This window comes from Triticum aestivum, chromosome 6D (genome assembly GCF_018294505.1).
Source record: "Triticum aestivum cultivar Chinese Spring chromosome 6D, IWGSC CS RefSeq v2.1, whole genome shotgun sequence".
Classification (NCBI taxonomy): Eukaryota; Viridiplantae; Streptophyta; class Magnoliopsida; order Poales; family Poaceae; genus Triticum; species Triticum aestivum.
The window spans coordinates 201,475,797-201,494,915 of record NC_057811.1 but is presented as its reverse complement, the minus strand read 5'-3'; the positions used below and the strand labels follow the sequence as shown (position 1 = coordinate 201,494,915).

At 46.7% G+C, this 19,119-nt stretch overlaps 1 protein-coding gene across 1 annotated transcript; it reads right to left on the bottom strand.

Annotated features, from left to right (window-relative positions):
• Positions 1-413: 413 nt before the first annotated feature.
• On the bottom strand, positions 414-9,934 carry LOC123144460 (transcription factor GTE4). The gene is made up of 5 exons (XM_044563611.1): positions 8,045-9,934; positions 7,912-7,951; positions 7,700-7,822; positions 7,500-7,562; positions 414-742 (listed from the first exon to the last, which is right to left on the bottom strand). Exons 1-4 carry the CDS (start codon positions 9,731-9,733, stop codon positions 7,507-7,509), a joined length of 1,908 nt encoding a protein of 635 aa, XP_044419546.1. The 5' UTR covers positions 9,734-9,934; the 3' UTR covers positions 414-742; positions 7,500-7,506.
• Positions 9,935-19,119: the final 9,185 nt, after the last annotated feature.

Genomic DNA, 19,119 nt, shown 5'->3' with positions numbered 1-19,119 from the left:
TGATTTCCCTATGCCAGTGCGCAGGCAAGTTTAATGTCCCCAATTGGGTTTTGAAACGATCAGGCTTGCAAAGCCTCAACAAATCAACAAAGCTCACGGCAGCAGAATCCCCAAGAAAGCTCCTGAACGGGTCACCGCAGCGTAGAAAGAAACAAAACATGAAGTGACTCAGCAGCTTTGGCGTACAAAGAAACAAAACATGAAGTGACTCAGCAGCTTTGCGAGTCTAACTGGATAAACATTCCTTGCACTTGCAAATCACAACCCTTTGCAACTAAGCATACGCCACCACGAAACATGGACTTGCATCAGCGTCAATGATGACAAGACCAAGGGTGTCAAAAACATTTAAAACGTCCCAGTCAAGAATTACTTGAAAATTTACAATCCAAGAACAGCTGAATGCTAAACCGTAACAGTAAGAACATCACCTGGTATATTGAAACACTGCCAAAACCGTTGAATAAACAGGACAATATGGCTTGTTAATGCAGACACAACAATCACCTTCCTAGACATAATGCTCAATGTGCGTCTAATGTACAGGCTACATAATTCCGGAGCCAGGTTATCTTTCCTTCAGCTGGGGAACAAACAAACCTTGGTAGAATACTGCCTTCATCTAACATCCCAGCAGCTACTTGAGATACCTAAGAGACAGAGACAAACATGTACAATCACTAAGGCATTCTCATGCCAAATACAATTAGACAGTTATTGTCTATTAGACGGAGTCCTGAACCTGCAAATCAGGAGAAGGTAACCACGATCAAAAATGAGATAAACTTAAGGAAAATAGCAGAGCATTTTACAGATTACAAGCTGAACAGGTAAATGAAGCAGATGGCAGTGCAACAATTCATAGTAGTAGTGAACAGAAGTAGCACTGCAGAAGAAAACTACAGGTGTATGCAGAATCAAGAGGATCCTGAGGCTGAGTGATGGTCCATCATGGCAATGCTCCTTAGAAGGAAAACATATTACTAAAGTAGAAAATTTAAGGCTCCAGCGAATTAGTGATACCACCTGAAATAACCAACACGTTTACAAACAAATTACTTGGGTGACTGACTCATCTCATACAGGCCACTTTCCCAATGCTCCACCTTGTACAGGTGCTATCTAATGCCTACCAACTAGGCAAAAAACTCTTATGTGGCAAGGTAATTAAGAGGAGAGAGAGGAGTTTGGTGACCCCAGGAAGAAACGATGCTAGGCGCGCGTACCTACACAAAAACACAATTTACAGTCTACAACTCATGAAATGAAGAAAGCTTAGCAACAAGCTAAGCACCTACGCATTGGAGAGTTTAGTCGCTAAGCTCTTTCATGCAGTTAGCATCTCATCTAAGCACCTATGCACTGGAAAGACCTTGTGCGGAAGAAAATGATAAGAATACAAAGTTGTCCGTAGTTTTTTTTTCCAGAAAAAGTTAGTAAATCATAATGGCATATGCGTACCAAGGTTTGTGCTCAAAATAACGCATTGCAAAAATTCTCCAAATAATAATGACATGTTTGTCCTAGCTACTGCCCTAATCATGTTCGGTTCCTGCCATCCTGGTCTAGCTTTTGCGAAGAGCAGCTTAGGGTGCGAAAATAAACCTACACCACAAATTTTGCTCCACTCTTTCCTTTCAACTCCACATGTTGCAGAAATGGAAATTCTCCGCAAATGACTTATGGTGCCAATGGAAGAAACCTTTAGACACTAGCACAGGTTGTCAGCAGGGGCTGTGTTCCAGCCACGAGTAGCCCTGCCCATAGCTCCTTTCCACTAAATCACCATGCGTTTCCACCGTTGATGAAGTCAGACAGCTCATGTTTTCAGGAGATAGAAACAAAAGATCAACCTAGACTACTAACTGGGGTGAAAATAGGGTGATGCAGCAATTTTGGTGATGACCATAGCTCATGTTTTCAGGAGATAGAAACAAAAGTTCTAGATACCGATTGGCTTCAAAGCCTAAAACTGAAGCTAGAAGGTGGATGGAGATTTACACATTTACTAGCTCATACGTGCATATGTTCCTACTTTGGTGCTCGTGGGCATGTTCAAGTGTGCAACATCTCTTCCGGGTGAATGAGAATATGACCCTACCAATTATTTGGTGATGACCAAAAATTTGGTGATCGTTTGGATGGTTGCCAATATTTTGGCTTGCCAATGACTAATTAGCAACTCTAATTATTTTTCTAGCCAATGTTGGCCAATTCATGGGCAAGCAAAAGCTTCACCAAAATATTAGCTAGCCAAATGTTTGGTATGGGTAGCTTGGGCTCAAGACCAAACACACCCATCATAATTCCACCCATGCCCATCTCGCCAGTTTGTGTGAATGCACTTAAATGTTGGTCCAACAAGAATTAGACGCCGATCCTATTGTCCATATTGCTTAACTAACAAATCAAACAACAACGCCTTCAGACCCAAACAAGTTGGGGGTAGGCTAGGGCTGAAACCCACAAGATCTCGCAACCAACTGATGGTTCTGGCACATGGATGCTTCCACGCACCCCTGTCCATGGCTATGGTAGGAACCGGATCCCTACCAGGGCGTGGTCTCAGGTTGTAGGGGTGGAAGGAGGAAGACATGGTCGCCGGCGCTGGGGCGCCGTAGTTGCGTGCGCGCGCGAGAGAGAGAGCAGGGGCGGCGGCTAGGGTTTAGGTCTCCCGGCTCCCTAAGGAAGCCGAGCAAATATGATTGCTTCTTGCTTAATCCCAAAACAGGTCCTTACACGAGTTTATATGATCCTCCTAATAAGATAATTGGGCTAAGCCCCTAATAACGGTAAGATAAACTGGGCCACAACTAACTGGTCTAAGCCCTTAATATGTCGGTCATAACATCTCTCCCCGCCTGCACAAACAACTCGTCCTCGAGCTGGAAGGCGGGAAAGATCAACGGCCGCCAAACACCTCCGTGTCAACTGGGCCGGGCTGGTCGCCGAGCCCGGCGGCGGCGGGGTCCTCCTCAATGTAGTCTGCAGCCTCCAAGTAGAAGAGTCGTGGGCAGACATGGCCCGGTGCGTAGGGCTCATCGCAGTTGAAGCACAACCCTTGGCGGCGATGCTCGAGTTGCTCGGCCGGGGTGAGCCGGCGGAACGGGCATGCCGCAGCCGCGGCGAGGGGCGCCGCGGGAGCCTGGGCAAGCCGACCCTGCGCGGGAACGTCCGGCCAGGGTGGCGGCCCAGCAGCCTGGGGCGGTGGCACCTGCTGGATGGCCACCGAACGACGCTCGAACGCGTGGGCGTAGTACATGGCCGTCCGGAGGTCCTGTGGTCCGCGCATATCCACGCCCAGGCTCCGCCAGACAGCTCCCGCGTATAGGCAGACAGAAGCGCAAGAGGCACAAATCGCGGAAGCGCTCCCATGGTGGCATGCCGCCCTCGTCCTGTTCAAGGGCGTAGTACCACGGCTGCGCGGCTCCTCGGAGATGATACGAGGCAATCCAGGTGCGGTCGGACGCGCGCGTGCGCTGTCCCCTGAAAAATTGGTCGCATTGGTTGAGCCAATTCAGGGGGTCGACAGTGCCGTCGTAGGTCACGAACTCCAGCTTGGAGAATCTCGGTGGCGGCTGGGCGTGGACGACGGGCGGGTGCGCCTCGTCAGCACGGGGCAGCGAGGAGGACGGGGCCGAGTAGGCGGGCATCAGGGTACCGCCCTGGAACAGGGGCCCGTCGACGCTGGCGAAGGGCTCGGCGGAGCCCGAGGACCCGCAAAACTGCATGGCCGGGTGCGTCGCCGGCGGGGGCAGCACGTGCGGCCCGACCGAGTCCGTCGTGTAGACCGGCTCAAGGGACCCAGCGAGCCAAGCCGGTAACGGAGACGGCGACGGGGGAAACCGGACCTGGTGGATGGGCACCCCCGAGCCCGTCGTCGGGACGCCCAGGGCCGCGGTCGCCGGTGGCAGCGGCTGCAGCTGTTGCCCCTGCTGCATGGTGGAGGCGACGGGGTTCGTCGCTGGTGGCGGCTGCTGCATGGCGGCGGCGCGGGGGTCGCCGAGGATGGCGGCTGCTGCGGCGGCGGGGCGGTGGCGAAGGGCACAAGCGGCTGCGGCCCATAGGATCTCGCGAGGAACATGCAGATGCCCGTGACAGCCTGGGTGAGATCCCGAATGGCAGGCGTCATCTCCTCTGGGGTAAAGACGGCGGGGTCGGGCGAGGCGGAGGTGACCGGCACCGGCAAGAGCGGGGCGCTGGCCGTGGTGGCCATCGGGGCGGTCGTCGCGGTCGGCAGCGGGAGGGTCGGGGTGGGCGGCGGCAAGGACATGATCACACCGAAGCTATCTGATACCAAATTGGTAGGAACCGGATCCCTACCAGGGCGTGGTCTCAGGTTGTAGGAGTGGAAGGAGGGATGGCGTGGAGGAAGACGTGGTCGCCGGCGCTGGGGCGCCGTCGTTGCGTGTGCGAGAGAGAGAGAGAGAGAGAGAGAGAGACCAGGGGCGGCGGCTAGGGTTAGGTCTCCCGCCTCCCTAAGGAAGCCGAGCAAATATGATTGCTTATTGCTTAATCCCAAAACGGGTCCTTACACGAGTTTATATAATCCTCCTAATAAGATAATTTGGCTAAGCCCCTAATAACGATAAGATAAACTGGGCCAAAACTAATTGGGCTAAGCCCTTAGTATGCCGGTCATAACAGGCTAGTTCTTTGGTGATATTCCGGTCCTTCAGATCTCTTTACAGACTTCTCCCATGTCAAGTTTGGTCTACCCCAACCTCTCTTGACATTATCAAGACGCTTTAGCCGTCCGCTATGCACTAGAGCTTCTGGAGGCCTGCACTGAATATGCCCAAACTATCTCAAACGATGTTGGCCAAGCTTCTCTTCAATTGAGGCTACCCCAACTCTATCTCGTATATCATCATTCTGGACTCGATCCTTCATTGTGTCACTCGGGGCCATACAACATTGCGGGTCGAATCACCGTCCTATAGCTTTCGTGGCACTCTCGTCACAAAGAACACAGAAGCTTGGCGCCACTTCATCCATCCGTCTTTGATTTGATGGCCCACATCATCGGTATCACCATCCTTCTGCAACATTGACCCCAAATATCGAAAAGTGTCCTTCTAGGATACCACCTGCCCATCAAGGCTAACCTCCTCCTCCTCCCTAGTTGTACTGAGACCGCACCTCATGTACTCGGTTTTAGTTCTACTAAGCCTAACATCTTTCAATTCCAAGGTTTGTCTCCATAGCTCTTTGATGCTTTCTAATAATAACTCCCGTTCGACTATCATCGACTAGCACCACATCATCCGCAAAGAGTTAAGGGCTCAAGGAAGGATCACAATGTTGTACTCCCGCCATCTATGTTTAATCTCCTCGTCCTTCACTAGGAGCTGGTCTGCTCCGTCCTTGATGCATTTGACTTGTTCAGCATCCCTCGTCTTCCTCTCTCAGATCTTGGCCATCTTACGGATGTCCCTTTAGCCTTCCTTCGTGTCTAAGTGTTGGTAGAGGTCCTCATAAGTCCGAGCCCTTGCTTCACTCACGGCTCGCTTTGCAGCCTTCTATGCCACCTTGTACTACTCTATGTTGTCTGCACTCCAATCTTTCTTCTCCTTAATAGCCTTCCGGACATCATCGTTCCACCACTAGGTATCTTTAGCTTCGCTTCTTCCCCTGGACACTCCGTACACTCCAAACTCCTCTGAAGCCACCATAGAATGCAAGTTGCCATCTTCATCCACATATTGTCTGCATCACCTCCTTCCAAGGGCCCTCCTTAATGACCCTCTCCTTGAAAGCCTGAGTTGTCTCCTCCTTGCGCTTCCACCATTTCGTTCTAGAGACTTAGGCGCGCTTATCCCGCTGGACACGAATCCGAAAGCGGAAGTCAGCCACCACAAGCTTATGTTGAGGGACAAGACTCTCTCCAGGTATCACCTTACAATCTAGACAAGCACGCGGTATCTTGGGCCATCCCAACAATCCTAACCTGTAACCCCATTAACTTATGAGTTATGACCTTCTACGAATAATATCAGCCAGCCTCTACCCCCTTCTGCACCACTTTCCAACGAATTGGACCCAAGGTTGTCACCAGGAGCCCCCAGCCTTTCCCGCAAGTGCATTTTCCACCACCAGAGTTGTTGCTACCATGGAGGTAGCCGTCAACTTGTTTGCTATCATCAGAGGGGTGCTACCCACACATCATAATTCTGTTATGCCCATATAGATAGAATCAACTGTAGGGAGCAAACAGGCAGCCCACCAACAAACAGTAGGCGATGGGCAAAGACAAAATTATGAGCATGGCAAGTGGCATTTATGTTTGCAAGTGAGAAATATTGAGTTGTATGGTTATGTTCCAGTACTAGTGTACTACCAGTGCCCAAGCTGCTTTGCAGACAGATTACCATTGATAAGCTAGATTGTTTTTGCCAACTTATCTAGCTTGTACTCAGAAACCCTAATCAAAGACCGGCCAAACATGGCTACTTTTAGGTAAACCAAACAAAAGAAACTACCCAGGAAACCTAAGTTCAATAAATGGACAATATGATAGATGGAAACTAATTACTTCCTTAAAAGTATCTAAACTTTATGTGTCTGTAATTTTCCAAGTCCTGGATCATTTCATCATAGATGAGCTTATTATCCACATTTTGCTTGTATCGAGCCGGAAATCAAACTAATCATAAGGGCAAGAATCAATGACATTAAGTACGCAAAGTTAGAAATTGAGGTATGTATCAGGATATTATCTCCTCGTGTAGTCACACCTCATAATTTCTTCAAACCCAATTACACTCTCATAACAATGTATTGTTTGTCCTTATAATTGGTGGTATACACTAAAAATGTTTTCTCCTAATTCTCACATAAGAAAATGTGTAAACCCTATACTCTGTTAGGCAGGTTGTATGTTCCCAAAATGCTAAGGCCTCCTTTGGTTCATAGAGTAGAAAAATCGTAGGAATAGGAAAATCATAGGAGATGAGATGACATGTATCTCAAATCCTATGAGTAGTAATAGGAAAGGAGATGCCCTTTGATTCACATCATAGGATTTTTTCCATTGAGTCTAGGCTAATGTTTATTTTCCTATGAAATGTGGAGGATAGGAAGAATTCCTCCATAGGAATAGGATTCCATTCCTACAAACCAAAGGGCTCTAAAGAAATTTTTTCTATAGAAATCCTATCCTATGAAATTCCTACAAGATTCCTCTAAACCAAAGGAGGCCTAAGTTGCTGTTATCAGATCACTGCGCTTTAACATATCATGTGGGATCAGAAAATTTTAAGATTTATCTGGGTGTAGAAAGTCAACAATGCAAAAAATAACATGCACGCGATACCAACCAACACACTAGCAAGAAATACTTACTATTGTTATTTTCTTTTGAACAACAGTATTAGCAATTGCCTAAGAAATACTTACTGAATAAATGAAGGAACAAATAGCTGTCACTTTATAATAACACAAATACATCCTGCTAATTTCTAAGCAACCAATACATATTTATAATTACCAAAACCTACCTATGTCTCAAGATGAATTGGCAGCATTTGATCCATCTGTAGAAGAGCTGTCACTGTCCGAGTCTGCCAAGACGATCATTAATGATTAGGCTATACCATTATACTGCAGCCTAATCATTCGCTCAATACAAATGTAAACAACTAAAGATAGACTAGAAGTCAAATACACAAGGTAAAACCAAAACAGAAGGAAATATTACCACTAGAAGAGGAATCTGAATCACTGCTGGAGCTGCTTGAGCTGCTAGATCTACTGGCACTCGGTATATTATTATTATTTTGGTCTGGCACAGAAGTTGCTAATTGCTCGCCCACCATCAAATCTGTGCATAAGAAAAGTCATACTTTCATAATCGCCTTATCATGTGCTTTTACTTTTAGGATGAATGAATCAGGGCGATAAAGGACTTACTTAGCTTTGGAGATTTTTCACCAATGTTAGGTTGTTGACTCTGCAATACAAAGAAACTGTAATTCAGCACCAATTATACGATTTCCTTAGCTACAGAACTATTGCTAGATTAAGAATGATCGACTGTTCATACTGTTTGTTGTGCAGCATGCAGAGCACGCAACTCTACATCTTGCCTTGCAAGCATTGCACGCTCAGCCTTCCTCTTTTGCTTGCTCAGGTTCTTCTTGAAGTTAGCAACAAATCTATCAAGTTCCCAAAGTGTCTCCGCATCCATGCTATCTATCTCAACCTCAATCTCATCTTCATGCTGCCTAACTGAAAGATTCTTGTTCTTAATGATCTGCACAACAATATCAAGCTTTTCAGGAGGCAAGTTCTGAAGGTTATTGCTAAGTTTACGCTTCTCATCTATCGTCATATCTCTTTTATCCAGATCCTTTGCCTTTGGCTTCTTCAATGATGGAGTGCGGACACTAATGGGAGTATGATTTATCGGCCTTGACTTGGAGTCCAGCGCCATATGGTGCTTTAAGGAATCTGACCTCTCTAGTAAGCGCAAGTCTATCGGGGGAGGTGGAAACTTCTTCGGCAAAGGTGGGCATGATGCAAGGTAGTCAACCTCAGCCTCAATCTCAGGCCACTGAGCTTCAAAAATTCCTAACAATTGCTCAGCCATGAAATGCACATCCTGCCCTTTGGGATTATACGTCATGGCATTATGGAATGTTAGCCGTACATCATTAGCAAACTCCTTTGGGTCCCTGTAATGCCCACGAGTAAGCTGCCCCTTTATAGTGCCAAGATCCATCGGGTGCTTAATAATGGCAAAATAGTCATGCAACCCAAGTGCAACAGGATCAACAGGCTTGTTAAACACCCACCCAAATTTGTGCTTCATTAGTCGGGACAGCAGTGATGAAGACTTCTTAAATGCATGCGAGTAGAGTCGCTGCTCAGCGTTGTAACCTGCACCATGAGCTGACGAGGAACGGTGTTTCTTCTTGTGGTGCTTGGTTTTCTTCCGGCCATGTGAATCTGATGGCGGTATCCTATCTTTGGCAAGCAAGAACTCTGAATTTTGGTAAAGCTGATTGGCCTTTGGTGTTCGCTTTTCCTTGTCAAGTGATTCTGTGTGAACTTCTGGCACAATTAGCGGGCGGCGTGGCAGAAACGAGCGGACAGGAGGAACAGAAGCAGTAACTGGGGCCGGTACGGGCGTCACAGCATCACTGCCTGAGAACTGGGGTTGCACATACCCAGCAGTGAGCAGAGGCGGTGGCCGAGGTACGGGCTGGGATGCCTCAACTGCCAAGGCCTCGCCAGCCGCCTTGAGGCGCTTGGAGAGCACGCGTACCTGGTCGAGCTCTGACGCAAGCTGCCGACGCAGCTCGCTCCGGACCCTGCGCTTCCGAGCCTTGTCATCCGCGGCCGCCCGGATGTCGATGTCGGCATGACCGTTTGGAACGGCGGCGCCATCCCGGGCAAGGCCGGAGGAGAAATCGCCGGAGGCGGCAGCCGGTGCCCCGTGCGGCGACGATGTGGGAGAAAGAGGAGGAGGGGAAGTCGGTGCGGCCGGATCGGAGAGCGGCGGCACCGCATCCTCAGCCTCCGAGCGACGAATCGAGCGACGGAACGAGGCTAGGGTTTGCTCAAGGGGGTCGGAATTAGGAATGGGGCAAGGTTCTGGATGGGGATTGGGGTCGGGGCTAGGTTCTGGAGGGGGATTGGGGTCGGGGGTAGGGCCTTCAGGAGGGGGTTTAGGGTTTTTGCGGGGGTTCCTGCGGCTATAGACCTTGATCTCCGGCGCCCACCGGGACATCACGGGGGGCGCGAGAGGTGGCGGGGTTGGGGGCGGGCAGGGGAAGAGGGGTTGCAGGTCTGAGGCGTCGGCGGTGGCCCTCAGCAGCCTCACGGCGGTGATAGAGTGGAGATATTTTCTATAGCTGCGTCGGGTCGGGTCGGAGCTTGGGTAGATGGGAGCTTGAGCTAGGTCAGGAGAGGAAGAGGAAAGGCACGGACGGGATGGTGGAAGGTGTTTTGAGTGATGGCAAGAGCTTTTTTCTTCTTCTTTTTTTTTTGAGCGAGATAGCGAGAGAATTTATATTTTTAGAACAATAGCGAGAGAATTGACTCATCTTCAAAAGCCTTTCCCGTGAAGTTGGATAGTATCTCAGGAGAAGTGCGTGGATGAACCCGGATACATATGAACCCACTTTGGAAAACATATTTCTAAATTTTAAAAACGTCTGAAAAAAAATTACACGGATACGTCCCCATGTTCTATGTGCATGCATAAAGTTTCACGGAAAAATAACTTTTATTGTGGCCTGTGCAAAAAAGACAAAAAATTATGTCGTGGAACACTATTTAGAAGCACTAAAATTTATCTTTTTTACAGAGGCAAAACAAAAAGACATTTTTTCATAAAACTTTGTGCCACGTACAGACATTTGCGAACATGTATGCGTGATATTTTCTTTTTAATTTTTTAACATTTTAAAACATGCTTAAAATACATTTTTGAAAAATGGGTGCATATGCCCATGGGTTCAGATGGTGCCCTCTCAGTATCCCAGTCTTTTTTTTAAACCGTCATTCAAGACATTTTATTCAACGTATTGGCGAACAGAGTCCGACTGCACAAGAGCAGGCAACAACTCATACATGAAAAGAGGTTACACTGAAAACACTAATTACAGATTCCTAAGCACACCTATGAGCTACCTCATTGGCGTCTCTTCGAGCGTAGGTAATATCAAATTCCTGCAATTTGAGAGAAGTGGTTGAATCTCTCTGAATATATGGTCTTCATGGACCTGAACGTACCATCCTTCCATTCATCTCGGATTATCAAACAATCTGTCTCGATGAGGACATGTTGTCATCCCTTCTCCACCGCAAGACATGCTGCCTCCCGAACTGCCTACGGTTCACTAATATAGGGGTATTGAAGAAAATATGCCCTAGAGGCAATAATAAAGTTGTTATTTTATATTTTCTTATATCATGATACATGTTTATTATTCATGCTATAATTGTATTAACCGGAAACTTGATACATGTGTGGATACATAGACAAAACACAGTGTCCCTAGTAAGCCTCTACTAGATTAGCTCGTTAATCAAAGATGGTTAAGTTTCCTAACCATAGACATGTGTTGTCATTTGATAAACGGGGTCACATCATTAGGAGAATGATGTGATGCACAAGACACATCCGTTAGCTTAGCATATTGATCGTTCAGTTTTATTGCTATTGCTTTCTTCATGTCAAATACATATTCCTTCGACTATGAGATTATGTAACTTCCGGATACCGGAGGAATGCCTCGTGTGCTATCAAACGTCACAACGTAATTGGGTGATTATAAAGATGCTCTACAGGTATCTTCGAAGGTGTTCGTTGGGTTGGCATAGATCGAGATTATGATTTGTCACTCCGAGTATCGAAGAGGTATCTCTGGGCCCTCTCGGTAATGCACATCATAAGAAGCCTTGCAAGCAATGTGACTAATGAGTTAGTTGTGGGATGATGTATTACCGAACGAGTAAAGAGACTTGTCGAAAACGAGATTGAACTAGGTATGAAGATACCGGCGATCGAAGCTCGGGCAAGTGACATACCGATGACAAAGGGAATAACATATGTTGTCATTACGGTACGACCGATAAAGATCTTCGTAGAATATATGGGAACCAATATGAGCATCCAGGTTCCGCTGTTGGTTATTGACCGGAGAGGTGTCTCGTTCATGTCTAAATAGTTCTCGAACCCGTAGGGTCCGCACGCTTAACGTTCGATGACGATTTTGTATTATATGAGTTATGTGATTTGGTGACCGAATGTTGTTCGGAGTCCTGGATGAGATCACGGACATGACGAGGAGTCTCGAAATGGTCGAGAGGTAAAGATTTATATATAGGACGATGATATTCGGACACCGGAAGTGTTCTGGGGGTACCGGGTACATATCGGGTCACCAAAAGGGGTTCCGAGCATCCCCCGGCAACTACATGGGCCTAATGGGCCAAGAAGGGGACAGACCAGCCCCTAGGGGGCTGGTGCGCCCCATGTAGGCCGAAATAAGGGGGAAGGAAAGAGGATAAGAGGGAAAGGAAGGGGAGGGATTCGGCCTCCCCATTCCTTTTCTCCTCCCTCCTCCTTCCTTCCCCCTCCGGATGAATATGGAAGGAGGAGGCGGAATTGGGAGGCGCCCAAGTAGGATTCCTCCTACTTGGGGCGCCCCCTTGGCTGCCTCTCCTCCCCTCCAACCTATATATATGAGGGGGGGCACCGCTAGAACACACAACATTGATTCCTAGCCGTGTGCGGCGCCCCCTCCACGGTTTACGCCTCCGGTCATATTCACGTAGTGTTTAGGCGAAGCCCTGCGCGGATCACTTCACCATCACCGTCACCACGTCGTCGTGCTGACAGAACTCTCCCTCGACACTTTGCTGGATCAAGAGTTCGAGGGACGTCATCGAGCTGAATGTGTGCAGAACTCGGAGGTGTCATACGTTCGGTGTTTGATCGGTCGGAACGACAAGAAGTTCGACTACATCAACCGCGTTGTCAAACGCTTCCGCTTTCGGTCTACGAGGGTACATGGACACACTCTCCCCTCTCGTTGCTATGCATCTCCTAGATAGATCTTGCGTGAGCGTAGGAATTTTTTTGAAATTGCATGCTACGTTTCCCAACGGTGGCATCCGAGCCTGGTCTATGCATAGATGATATGCACGAGTAGAACACAAAGAGTTGTGGGCGATGATCGTCATACTGCTTACCACTAATGTCTTATTTTGATTCGGCAGTATTGTTGGATGAAGCGGCCAGGACCAACCTTACATGACCACGTTCATGAGACCGGTTCCACCGACAGACATGCAACTAGTTTTGCATAAAGGTGGCTGGCGGGTGTCTGTTTCTCCAACTTTAGTTGAATCGAATTTGACTGCGGCCGGTCCTTGTTGAAGGTTAAAACAGCAAACTTGATAAATCACTGTTGTGGTTTTGATGTGTAGTTAAGAACGGTTCTTACTAGAAGCCCGTAGCAGCTAGGTAAAACTTGCAACAACAAAGTAGAGGGCGTCTAACTTGTTTTTGCAGGGCATGTTGTGATGTGATATGGTCAAGACATGATGTGATATACGTTGTTGTATGAGATGATCATGTTTTGTAGAAGTTATTGGTAACTGGCAGGAGCCTTATGGTTGTCGCTTTATTGTATGAAATGCAAACGCCATGTAATTGCTTTACTTTATCACTATGCGTTAGCGATAGTTGTAGAAGCAATAGTTGGCGAGGCGACCACAACGCTATGATGGAGATCGAGGTGTCAAGCCGGTGACGATGGAGATCATGACGGTGCTTTGGAGATGGAGATCAAAGGCACAAGATGATGATGGCCATATCATGTCACATATTTTGATTGCATGTGATGTTTATCTTTTATGCATCTTATTTTGCTTAGTACGATGGTAGCATTATAAGATGATCCCTTACTAAAATTTCAAGGTATAAGTGTTCTCCCTGAGTATGCACCGTTGCGACAGTTCGTCGTGCTGAGACACCACGTGATGATCGGGTGCGATAGGCTCTACGTTCAGATACAACGGGTGCAAGACAGTTTTGCACATGCGGAATACTCAGGTTAAACTTGACGAGCCTAGCATGTACAGACATGGCCTCGGAACACTGGAGACTGAAAGGTCGAACGTGAATCATATAGTAGATATGATCAACACAGAGATGTTCACCATTGATGACTACTCCATCTCACGTGATGATCGAATATGGTTTTATTTATTTGGATCATGTATTGTTTAGATGACTTGAGGGATGTCAATCTAAGTGGGAGTTCTTAAGTAATTTGATTAATTAAACTTAATTTATCATGAACTTAGTCCTGATAGTATTTGCATATCTATGTTGTAGATCAATAGCTCGCGTTGTAGCTCCCCTATGTTTTTGATATGTTCCTATAGAAAACTAAGTTGAAAGATGATAGTAGCAATGATGCGGACTGGGTCCATGATCTGAGGATTATCCTCATTAATGCACAGAAGAATTATGTCCTTGATGCACTGAGGGAGTCCTGGATTAAGGGGTCCTCGGGCGCCGGCCTATATGACATGGGCCGGACTGATGGGCTATGAAGATACAAGACAGAAGACTTCTTCCCGTGTCCGGATGGGACTCTCCTTTGCGTGGATGACAAGCCTGGCGTTCGGATATGTAGATTCCTTCCTCTGTAAACTGACCTTTGTACAACCCTAGTCCCCTCCGATGTCTATATAAACCGGAGGGTTTAGTCCGTAGAGGCAATCATAATCATACAGGCTAGACAGCTAGGGTTTAGCCATTACGATCTCGTGGTAGATCAACTCTTGTAATCCTCATATTCATCAAGATCAATCAAGCAGGAAGTAGGGTGTTACCTTCATCAAGAGGGCCCGAACCTGGGTAAACATCGTGTCCCCCGTCTCCTGTTACCATCGACCTTAGACGCACAGTTCGGGACCCCCTACCCGAGATCCGCCGGTTTTGACACCGACATTGGTGCTTTCATTGAGAGTTCCACTGTGTCGTCATCAGAAGGTTCGATGGCTCCATCAGTCATCTACAACAATTCTTCCCTGGGGGAGGCTTTCCTCCCCGGCCAGATCTTTGTGTTCGGCGGCTTTGCATTGCGGGCCAACTCGCTTGGCCATCTAGAGCAGATCGACAGCTACACCCTAGGTCACCAGATTAGTTTTGGAAATCTGGACTATGTCGTTGATATCCGAGGAGACTTGATCTTCTAAGGGTTCGCGACCCCAACTTCCGCTCCGGCCTTAGATCCGGAGCGCATCGCCAGGTCCGAAGACGGGATTACTAAGCCCACCGGACTAGATGCGGTTGATAAACCCAGTACGGGAGAGCCGGAGGAAGTAGTGTCTCTGGCAACCATCATGGAGCCGGACTCCACTCCGGACACTGGCTCTGAACCCTCAGAGTCAGCATCGTGTGAGCTCAGCCAAGGAGTTTCCTTCCCGCCATACTCCACGGATTTTCTTCTCCCAGGCAAAACCTCGCCTTTAAGCGAGGCTCTGGACTTGATGCGATCCCTCGTCATTACAGAGGAGCAACGTCCGAACTACGCCCAGCCCGAACTAGGGGCTGAGGGCAGGGAATTTTGTGTCCCACCCACCACCCACTTTATAGCCACTATCGAGGACTTAACTGACATGCTCGACTACGGCTCCGAAGACATCGATGATGTGGACGACGATGCCGGAGAGGAGCAGGCCGAAAACCCGCCGTTTACCGGCCACTGGACAGCCACCTCTTCGTATGACATGTACATGGTGGATACACCCAAAGAGGGTGACGGCGATGACAAAGAAGATCCAGTTGAGGATAAACCTCCTGAGATACAACCAAAGCACCGACATCAGCGGGGCCGCTCTAAATCACGCCGCGGAAAAGACAGTAATACCGGCACGAGAGACAACACTCTAGACGATGCCGAAGACGAAGAAGAGCCCGTCGATCCAACCTCCGAATAGGACGATTGGGAAGACGGGCAAGTTAGCCCTGATGAACAGGCCGTAAACGAAGACTCGGAGGACAACAATTATCTCCCACACTCCGAGGATGAGGTGAGCCTCGGCAACGAAAGACTTTATCATGCCAGAGGAACCTCTCAAGCAGGAGCGCGTTAAGCGCCGGCTAATAGCCACTGCAAGGAGCCTGAAAAAGAAGCAGCAACAGCTTCAAGCTGATCAAGATTTACTCAACGACAGGTGGACTAACGTCCTGGCAGCCGAGGAATACGGCCTCGAGCGCTGATACGTCCATTTTGCATCATGCTTTTATATTGATATTTATTGCATTATGGAATGTTATTACACGTTATGTCACAATACTTATGCCTTTTCTCTCTTATTTTTACAAGGTTTACATGAAGAGGGAGAATGCTGGCAGCTGGAATTCTGGGCTGGAAAAGGAGCAAATATTATAGACCTATTATGCACAGCTCCAAAAGTCCTGAAACTTCACGGAGGCACGTTTTGGAATATATAAAAAATACTGGAGAAAGAATCAACCAGAGGGGTCCCACACCCTGGCCACGAGGGTGGGGGCGCGCCCTACCCCCTGGGCGCGCCCCCTGCCTCGTGGGCCCCCTGGCAGGCCTCCGATGCCCATCTTCTGCTATATGAAGTCTTTTACCCTGGAAAAAATCATAAGCAAGCTTTCGGGATGAAACACCGCCGCCACGAGGCGGAACCAATCTAGGGCTCCGGCGGAGCTGTTCTGCTGGGGAAACATCCCTCCGGGAGGGGGAAATCATCGCCATCGTCATCACCAACGATCCTCTCATCGGGAGGGGGTCAATCTCCATCAACATCTTCACCAGCACCATTCCTCTAAAACCCTAGTTCATCTCTTGTATCCAATCTTTGTCTCAAAACCTCATATTGGTACCTGTGGGTTGCTAGTAGTGTTGATTACCCCTTGTAGTTGATGCTAGTTGGTTTATTTGGTGGAAGATCATATGCTCAGATCCTTTATGCATATTAACACCCCTTTGATTATGAACATGAATATGATTTGTGAGTAGTTACGTTTGTTCCTGAGGACATGGGAGAAGTCTTGCTATAAGTAGTCATGTGAATTTGGTATTCGTTCGATATTTTGATGAGATGTATGTTGTCTCTCCTCTGGTGGTGTTATGTGAACATCGACTACATGACATTTCACCATTGTTTGGGCCTAGAGGAAGGCATTGGGAAGTAATAAGTAGATGATGGGTTGCTAGAGTGACAGAAGCTTAAGCCCTAGTTTATGAGTTGCTTCGTAAGGGGCTGATTTGGATCCATATGTTCATGCTATGGTTAGGTTTACCTTAATACTTCTTTTGTAGTTGCGGATGCTTGCAATAGGGGTTAATCATAAGTGAGATGCTTGTCCAGGAAAGGGCAGTACCCAAGCACCGGTCCACCCACAAATCAAATTATCAAAGTAACGAACGCAAATCATATGAGCGTGATGAAAACTAGCTTGATGATAATTCCCATGTGTCCTCGGGAGCGCTTTTCTCTATATAAGAGTTTGTCCAGGCTTGTCCTTTGCTACAAAAAGGATTGGGCCACCTTGCTGCACTTTGTTTACTTTTGCTACTTGTTACCCGTTACAAATTACCTTATCACAAAACTATATGTTACCGATAATTTCAGTGCTTGAAGAGAATACCTTACTGAAAACCGCTTGTCATTTCCTTCTGCTCCTCGTTGGGTTCGACACTCTTACTTATCGAAAGGAATACGATAGATCCCCTATACTTGTGGGTCATCAGGACTCTTTTCTAGCGCCGTTGCCGGGGAGTGAAGCGCCTTTGGTAAGTGGAATTTGGTAAGGAACAATTTATATAGTGTGCAGAAATTTACTGTCACTTGTTACTATGGAAAATAATCCTTTGAGAGGCTTGTTCGGGGTATCTTCACCCCGACAGTAGAGCAAAGAGTTGCTCCTCAACCTACTGAAATTTTTTACTTTGAAATTCCTTCGGGTATGATAGAGAAACTGCTAGCTAATCCTTATACAGGAGATGGAACATTACATCCTGATATGCACCTAATCTATGTGGATGAAATTTGTGGATTATTTAAGCTTGCAGGTATGGCCGAGGATGTTATAAAGAAGAAGGTCTTCCCTTTATCTTTGAAGGGAAAGGAATTGACATGGTTTAGGCTATGTGATGATATTGGATCATGGAACTACAACCGATTGAAATTGGAATTTCATCAGAAGTTTTATCCTATGCATCTGGTTCATCGTGATCGTAAATATATGTATAATTTTTGGCCTCGCGAAGGAGAAAGTATCGCTCTTGGGGGAGGCTTAAGACAATGTTATATTCATGCCCCAATCATGAGCTCTCAAGAGAAATGATTATTCAAAAATTTTATGCTCGACTTTCTCTCAATAATCGCTCCATGCTCAATACTTCTTGTACTGGTTCTTTTATGATGAAGACTATTGAATTGAGATGGGATTTATTGGAAAGAATTAAATGCAACTCCGAAGATTGAGAACTCGAGAAGGTAAGGAGTCAGGTATAACACCTAAGTTTGATTGTGTTAAATCTTTTTTGGATACCGATGTTTTTCGTGAATTTAGCACTAAATATGGACTTGACTCTGAGATAGTAGCTTCTTTCAGTGAATCATTTGCTACTCATGTTGATCTCCCTAAGGAGAAGTGGTTTAAATATAATCCTCCCATTGAAGTAAAAGTAGTTGCACCTATTAAAGTTGAAGAAAAGACTATCACTTATAATGTTGATCCTGTTGTTCCTACTGCTTATACTGAGAAACCACCTTTCCCTGTTAGAATAAAGGATCATGCTAAAGCTTCAACTGTGGTTCGTAAGAGTAACACTAGAACACCTACACCCCCTGAGCAAATTAAAGTTGAACCTAGTATTGCTTGGTTAAAGATCTCTTGGCTGATAATATTGATGGGCATGTTATTTACTTCTGTGATGAAGCTGCTAGAATTGCTAGACCTGATACTAAAAATAAACATAGACCTGTTGTAGGCATGCCTGTTATTTCTGTTAAAATATGAGATCATTGCTATCATGGCTTATGTGATATGGGTGCTCGAGCAAGTGCAATACCTCATTCCTTATACAAAGAAATTATGCATGATATTGCACCTGCTGAGATAGAGGAAATTGATGTTACAATTAAGCTTGCCAACAGAGACACTATTTCACCAGTTGGGATTGTTAGAGATGTTGAAGTCCTGTGTGGGAAAGTTAAATATCCTGCTGATTTTCCTGTTCTTGGTTCCCCACAAGATAGCTTTTGTCCCATTATATTTGGTAGACCCTTCTTTAATACTGTTAATGCTAGGATAGACTGCAAAAAGGATGTTGTTACTATTGCTTTGGGGGATATGTCTCATGATTTTAATTTTGTTAAATTTCGTAGACAACCCCATGATAAAGAATTACCTAGTAAAGATGAAATTATTGGTCTTGCCTCTATTGTCGTGCCTCCTAGTGATCCTTTAGAACAATATTTGCTCGACCATGAAAATGATATGTTTATGAATGAAAGAAGGGAAATAGATGAAGTATTCTTTAAACAGGGACCTATTTTGAAACACAACTTGCCTATTGAAATCCTAGGGGATCCTCCTCCACCCAA